At 41.4% G+C, this 8157-nt stretch overlaps 1 protein-coding gene across 3 annotated transcripts in view; it reads left to right on the top strand.

Annotated features, from left to right (window-relative positions):
- The window catches only part of DIP2A (disco interacting protein 2 homolog A), a gene marked incomplete at its 3' end in the record, with an annotated part of 108127 nt that overhangs the window by 95177 nt on the left and 4793 nt on the right, over nucleotides 1-8157 (top strand). The window contains exons 38-41 of one of the 3 annotated variants that reach the window (XR_014618569.1): nucleotides 659-782; nucleotides 2406-3874; nucleotides 3960-4049; nucleotides 7477-7628. Coding sequence is in view for 2 of the 3 variants with exons in the window: in XM_084289424.1 (XP_084145550.1) it covers nucleotides 659-782; nucleotides 2406-2658 (377 nt within the window). Of the gene's footprint in view, nucleotides 1-658; nucleotides 783-2405; nucleotides 4270-7476; nucleotides 7629-8157 lie in introns of those variants that run through there. The other 2 variants (XM_084289424.1, XM_084289425.1) reach the window with 2 other exon arrangements.

Raw genomic sequence — 8157 nt, forward strand, 5'->3', positions numbered from 1 at the left:
TTATTAGCAAATGTGAATGAAAGATAGTGCTGCTTCCCAGTAGTTTTTAGTCTCGTTACATGACTGAGCAGAATTCTAAAATAGGTACAGAAAAAAAAAGAACAATTCCTTTCGACAGAGTTACAGGATGAGCATGTCAGTTTGGAGAGCGTGTTCTGTAAGGTCTAGAAGAGCTTTGTGTGTTTAACCTAGGAAAGCTAAGGCAATAGGTTTGTTCTCTTCATTAACTGTGGGGAACTTAAGTTGAGAAAAATGTTGCTGTCATGAGAACAAGTGGGTATAAATTCTTTAAAAATAAAATAAAAAGGAAATCTCTCCTCCTTTTGATTGGAGAGAAGTTCTTTGGTAAGAATAGTGGGAGGAAAAGATGGATTTTGATTAGTTTTATGAACTGAGATCATGTTATGTAAGAGAAGTAACAGAACTGGATAACAGAAATTATTTTTAGTCTGGTTTCTTTTGCTTTGAGTCAATATACATAAGTGCTAAATGACCTCACAATTCTTCATCTTTAAAAATGGTAAAGCATGATGGGTATTATGGACTTTCTCCTCAGAAGAACCAGCAATGTCTTGTAACATCAGGAATAAGCACGTACAAATGAGGATGTCTGTTCTTCAGATCTGTTGATGTTTGTAATGTCTGTGTTCTGTCGCAGAGAGGCACGATGCCCTGTATGTCGTAGGCTCTTTGGATGAAACACTGGAGCTCAGAGGAATGAGGTACCACCCCATTGATATAGAGACATCTGTAATAAGAGCACATAAGAGCATTGCAGAATGGTAAGAGTTATGGTTCAGTTATTTTTCCGTATCCTTTTATATCTTCCAAAATAGAAAGAATCAAATTTTGCAGGACAGCAAGCTAGATTGAGTTAGTTGAGTCTATAGCAAGATATAGAGTTGAGCTTACTAAAGCCTTGCTTAGAAAATACTGCAGTGAGAATAACCAACTGAAATATAACACCTTTTTTTACCACTCAAACAAACAAACAAAAAATAACAACAATAAAGAACTCCACACCTTCATCAGAGTTTGATCTTCAGTCAAAGACAAGGAGAGGGCACAATATGAACAGGGTGGCAGAACACTTCCAAGTTGTATTGCTGATTTTCACAGTGGTCAGAATGTATGCCCTTGGATGTTGTACATCTCTAGGATTTCTCGAATCATAGAATGATATCTTTTAACATATATTATTCTCATTTTGTACTAATAAGATGATACATGCCATTTGGCTGTAGGTCCTCTTCAGTCACAAAGTGGTAGTGCTTGCTTGTTGTAATTATTGTGTGTCTTTGTCTTCATGGTGGTGAAGATGTGGGGGAAAGTCATACAGGAGGTTGTCTAGGGCAAGGAAGTCTATTCCATGCCTCAATACTTCCTCCACCAAGAAGGAAAGAAGGGTAATGGTTGCAGGCGACTCCCTTCTGAGGGGAGCAGATGGCCCCATATGTTGGCCAGACCCTCCCTGTTGGAAAGTCTGCTGCCTACCTGGGGCCTGGGTCGGGGACATTACCAGGAAACTTCCTGACTTTGATCACCCCTCTGATTATTAGCCCTTAGTGATAATTCAGGCTGCTAGTGATGAAATTGCAGAGAGAAGCCTGAAGGCTGTCAAAAGGGGCTTCAGGAGACTGGGGTGGTTAGTGGGTGGAGCAGGTGCACAGGTGGTGTTTTTGTCTATCCCTTCAGTGACAGGGATAGATACTGAGTGGATCTGGAAGGCCCAGCTGGGGGTCAGCCTCTTTTCACTGATAACTAGCGATAGGGCTAGAGGGAAAGGCCTCAAGTTGCACCAGGGGAGGTTTAGGTTGGAAACGAGGAGACATTTCTTCTCAGAAAGAGCAGTCAGGCATTGGAACGGATTGCCCAGGGAAGTGGTGGAGTCACCAACCCTGGGGATGTTTAAGGAAAGGTTGGACGTGGTTCTTAGGGACATGGTTCTTAGGGTGACATTGCTGGTAGGGTGATGGTTGGACCAGGTGATCTTGGAGGTCTTTTACAACCTTAATGATTCTATGATTCTCTGAATCTCTGGAAATTTATAAAAGTACATTAATAGCAAGCATGCACACACTGATTGAAATCTCAATGGTACTTATGTTAATACATAAGTGTAAAGGACTTCTAAATATGTGATTGCATGCATATAGGAGAAAAAGACCCACTTAGAGTTTTTACAGAGACAATTTGAGAAGTGGTTGGCAGAGAATATCCCTAGAACTTACAGCTTTGATATCTCTTGATTTATACATATTCATATTATTATACTGCTTTTTCACATTACGTATATTGTTCAAGTCCTTACACAAATTATTTGCAGTAAGTCTGTCTTTGGTAGCTTCCTTTGACTGTGGTTTGTTTTCTTTTTCTCACCATTAATATTTACATCCTGCCGACAGTGCTGTATTTACATGGACCAACTTGCTTGTGGTGGTTGTGGAATTAGAAGGCTCAGAACAAGAAGCATTGGACCTGGTTGCACTGGTAACAAATGTGGTTCTGGAGGAACATTACCTCATAGTAGGTGTTGTAGTCATTGTGGACCCAGGTGTTATTCCTATCAATTCCCGTGGTGAAAAACAACGAATGCACTTGAGAGATGGATTTTTAGCTGACCAGCTGGATCCTATTTACGTTGCCTACAACATGTGAAACCAGAAAATCACAAGGCTAAAGCACCAAAATCTAGGGACTTTCTGAATAGCATCTGAATTCATTTGTTATGTTTTTAAAACTGTTGAAAAACTTAGGAAAATGGAGATACTAATCTTCACAGACCTTCACCTTTCAGATTGCATTTAATTTCATAAATCCATTATAACAGTTATTGCTGTCTTAGAATGGAGAATTGACTGGAATTCCTGAAGGAAACTTACGAGAACTATCATGGACCAATGTGCTTTGTTTTGTTGTTTTGTTTTTGTTTTTGTTTTTTTTTACAATAATTATGAATGTCAGTACTTGATGCACTGCATAAAGGGACATAAGGTGGGGTGGGGAGAGTACACCAGCTGTGAGGAAGACTCTTGGAAATAATTCTGAAAGTTGTGAAAAAACATTTGGACTTACCCCTCAATGAGATTGTTTGCAATATATTGGTAGTACCTGGGTTGGGACATAACTTTCAAGATTGCACACATCTCTAGCATATTCTCCTACTGTACTGATAGGAATTCTGCACATATTTCAGGTTTAAAAATGCAGCCTTTTTATTTTAAATCACTGATTCATTCCTATTCAGAAGAAACAAGTTCATTCAAATTCTAGATTCAATCTAACAAGAGTTATGCTGCTGTTCAGCTTTTTTGTACCAAGCAAAAGCAAATACTGCATCTGTAACAAGGTTACATATTGTGCCATGCTAAACTCTGTAATGCTATGAACTTTATAATAAAATATTAAATTAATATTCAGTTTTAACTACTTGATGCAGGAGCCTTCACTGCTCTTGCTGTTGTAACTTTATGTTAAAAGTTGCTTGTTTTCATAGCATTAGTTGTTTATTACTGCCCTGCATAACACCAAGTACTTAAGAACTCATTCCAAAGCCAATAGTCTCTGAATTGTTTGTACAAATGTTTACAAAGCATGATCTTACACTATGTTTTCCATGAATATCCTGTGATAAAACTTATGTAGTAATTTCTTCCACCGTGGAAAAGATATTCAGTGTTAGGTGGATCTGCTATGGTACAAGCCTTCATCTTTTAGTTCAGTTTAGACAGACCTTTTGTTCAAGCTGAAATAGCCTGGTGGTTGAGTCACGCTGACTAAACACAGTTTTGAAATTTCTGCCTGATCTAATACTGCAGTGAACCTAATTCAGAAAGAGAATGTGAAGTTATTCAAATACTTCATGTGTTTGAAGGTAAGTAAGAGACTAGCAAATAATTATTTTTATAGAGTTAATAAGGAGTTTGAGTTACATTAATTTTTTTATATTTTTTTTTTAGTAATGCTTGGGTTTGGCAAAAGAGCCAGGTTTTTCTGCAAGGCAATTTTGCCTGGATCAGTGCCTAAGAAAGATGGATATCAATATCCTGGTAAGAGGATATCAAATGACTCTTGGTCGAATGAGCTATAAAATCTTCTACAAAGTGCTTTCGTATATATTAGTTCTTTGCCCTCATGGTGTTTGATTGTGGTGTATTATACAGCTGCATACCCTCCTATGACTGTAATTATGTACAGCACGTGTGTAACTTATTGTCTAAGTACAGCAGCCTTTAGCAGTGGACTGTGGGACACTCCTCATAACAAAAGAGCTGGCAAAAAAAAAAAAAAAAAAAAAAAAGAAAAAAACTACCTAGCCCCAATTTGAATGTTGTAGTTTTTTAGCAAATAAAACATTGTAAGATTTTTGTATGGAGATGTTGGTTGACAGTGAGACAAGTTGCCTTGTAAAGTAAGACTTAAAACAAAAAAAGCATTAAACATTTCCAAACAGCTGCTGAACGCCTGACTCGCTGCCTGTCGGCGCTCGGCCTGTGCCGCTTTAGCCCCGCCCTGCGCCCGGCCGCCATTTCGCGGCCCCTCCCGCGGCCGCCGCGGCTCCTCCCCAAAATGGCCGCCGGGCGCCGCGGGGCCGTGGTGGTGGCGGTGCGGCCGCGGGCGGTGCGGGAAGGCGTTCGCGCGGGCCGGCGGCCTCGCCAGGCAGCGCCGCGGGCGCAGCGGGGAGCAGCGGGGTGAAGCCGTTCCGCTGCCGCAGGGCCTTCATCTCCTCGCACCTCGCCCTCCACCTGCGCTGCCACGCGGGCGAGAGGCGGTTCGGCTGCCCCGCCTGCGGGAGGCGCTTCCTGCAGGCCTCGCACCTGGCGCGCCACGAGGCCGCCCACACGGGCGAGCGGCCCTAAGGCTGCCAGGACTGCAGCCAGTGCCTCGGGCGCGCCTCGCACCTGCAGGCCCACCGCCGCCTGCACACGGGCGAGAGGCCCTTCAGGTGCCCGCAGTGCCAGAAGGCCTTCACGCAGAAGGCGGGGCTGGTGCTCCATGGCTGCCTGCACACGGGGGAGAGGCCCTATGCCTGCAGCAGGTACAGGAAGGCCTTCAGGCAGGGCTCGTCCCTCAAGCAGCACCTGAGGACCCACGAGGAGCGCGAGCCTCACCGCTGCTCGGTCTGCAGTCGAGCCTTCTCCAGGGCCTCCTACCTCCAGCTTCACGTGAGAACACACAGCGGCAAGCGGCCGTACCACTGCTTGGTGTGCAACCAGACCTATGCCAAGATCTCCACTTTTGAAAAGCACTGTAAAAAGCACCAGCAGGAAGAGGAGAGGTCCAGTGTTAGACCTGGTGCAGTGACAAAAGCACTGGCTGGAGAAAAGACTCAAGAACTGCAGCACCAAGGTGACGACCATGAGCAACCTCACCAGGCTGACGGAAGGCGGCAGCAGGAGGAAAGGCTGTAAGAGGTACTAAAATGAGCTGTTCCTTGTCGTCCCCAGTGTGACTGGGGAGAGGTACTGTCTGGTTTAATTTTTCTTGAGTGAAGATGACATGCTGCAGCAGTGCTCCCAGAGAGCATTTCCAAATGGACTTGTTCATCTGACTTGGAGCTTCAGCGCAAACGCTTTTTTGGGGCATAGCAGACAGAAACTTGCAGAGGCTGCTTGTAGCCAGTGTCATATGCAGAACTCTGCGTTATGGAAGGGCTCACCCTGTTCACGTGCCCTCGTGAATGTTTTTACACAAGCAGCACTATCTAATAATGACTTCCAAAGGTTTCTGAGCAACTGAAACACCCACTTTTACAGAGTGATAAATGGATACTTCTGTGTATGTGAGAAATACGTTAAGTTGTAGTTTCTTAAATGAACATAGGTTTTATTTGAAGAGGAAAGGGAGGTGGCACACCCACAGAAAACAGATGGGTACCAACAGACGGTTTAGGAAACACGCAAGAATTTCTCCTGTAAAGTGTGATTTGTTTTTACAAGCATTGTACATAGCCAGAAGATAGCAACTTTGAGCCTTTTTCATTTTCTGTTAATTACAAGGCTTGTACATAGTATCCAGATAGTGCTGCACTGCGTGTTTTATTGTGACATTACCAAAGCAGCTTAACTCATCAAAACTGAAGAGGACAGGTTTAAAAAAATCCATTTTTTTTTTTTTATTTTAGACTAAATTACTGGGTATGGAAAACACTGTAATAAACATGGTAAGCCCTGTTTTCTCCTGAATTAATAAACTGTAGTTGGTTAAGCGAGCTGGTTGTGCCACACTGAGGGAAGGACGTAAATTGTGGTGAAAGGGTTGCTGTCAAAGCAGAATTTTCAAATACACTCAGTTGTGTTAGGTAGGATTCCAGTGACTACTGAAGATCTGAGCTAGCACATTGTACTGACTTTTTATAAGCTTTATGTCATTCTAGAAACAGTACTGTGAGGCTATTGTAAGCCTTTATTTGTTGCTTACTGTTACCCAGGAATGTATTATAGCAGAAAAAAGGAAGCACTGAGTTAATTTTAAATGCCTGTTCCTAATTTTCTGTACAGAGTTAATGATTTTTTAAAGTGATCTATTTTTTCCCTGCTATCATGTGAATACATGTATTTTGCACTTCAAGGATTTTAAAGCATATGGTTTTGGTTTCTGCAGCATATTCATAACTGTGTTTTAGCAATTTTATGAAAAGGGAATTTATGAAAGCTTGCACACTTTAAGCATTTAAAGAATTGTAGCGTATCCGGTCAGAAATCATGTTAGCGGATAATAGAGCTGAATTACATCTAACTAGTTTACAGTTAATGAAACTGCAACTTTTTTTTTTTTTTTTTTTTTTTTTTTAACTTCTTGCACTTTGGGATTTATTTGATGCTGCTTATACTAAGATGTAACTCTTATTGTTGAATTAATGTTTATATTTAGCTGGTTAACATACTTTAAATATTTACATGGCCAGATACGTTAAATGAGATGTTTCTAAGCCAGAGTTTGTTGTCGTGACAAATTCTGTTGCAATTTTTTGCTACAGTCTTTAGATTTTGTTTTGTGACCAGTGTTGTTGTTCAGAAGGAACTAAACACACTGTGTTTTATTTACAGTTCCGTTATGCCAATGCCGTAAAAGCAGAGTTCTATCATTTTGTATTTCAGTACATGTTGTTATTAAAATAATATACGCCGCTGTCTTTTCCTCCGGTCACTTTTAAAATCCTGTTCTCACCTAAAATAAGAGCTTGCTTATAGAGGTGACAAACGTTTCCTAGTTCTATTATTCCTTAAAACTTAGCTTGTCAAGGTAACTGCAAGACGGCAGTTTGTTTTTATTTCTGGCATTTTTGCTTGCCAAATGTGTACATTAGTGCCACAGTGACTGTGATTATACTTGTAATGTTACAGTGGCGAGAAAATACAAAAATAGCCTTAATTGTTTTGGGGTAGGTTTTTCGTTGTTTGGTTATTGAAGTTGGTTTATTTCCTTTGCTTTTAAAACAAACAAACAAAAACACTTTGCATTTTCCTCTTCTAGTTTCCTGCTCTGTCAGCTGCCTTGCCCCAGCAATTGGAAATCCACACTATTCAGGATGCAGGATGACCTCAGACTTGGTACAATAAAAGCCAAGAATATTTCAGAATGAAGAAACTGGAAGTATACTCTATTGCCCTGACAGTTGCAGTACAGTAAGTAAAGCTAGGCAAATCCTTTAGATTTAATATCTGGTAGGGGGAATAAATTAAAGCCACAGATCACTCACAGAAATGCTACCACTTTCTTCTGAAATGTACTTTTCAGCTTAATGTAGAGAGGGAGCAGGGATGTGCTTCTATGTCATTTAGACCACCAGGACAGAAGAGCACCTCTCAGCTTGCAGTGTGGGAAATGTGGCGCAGTACTTTGTTTACGTGGTTGTTTTACCCCATCCATGAAGGTCAGGCTCTTCTCTGAGGACTGTATTTCAATATACAAAATTTTGTATTGAAATACAAAAAAAAGTCCACGTTTGATTTGTGGGAAAACCATTTTGTGTTTTTCTGTTTAAATCTATTGGGTACGTTATTTTTTGCACTCTTAGCATGCAGACTCTATGCTGTGACTCTTCTACATTGTTCTAATTCTTGTCAGAGCCTAGAGTGCGCTCCTTCTTCAGGGACAGCATCAATTGCAGTCCCTGTCTCCCCTCCTGGAGCAGCTGCTGCTGCCTCCGGTGCA

Source organism: Netta rufina, assembly GCF_964035555.1.
Source record: "Netta rufina genome assembly, chromosome: 6".
Classification (NCBI taxonomy): Eukaryota; Metazoa; Chordata; class Aves; order Anseriformes; family Anatidae; genus Netta; species Netta rufina.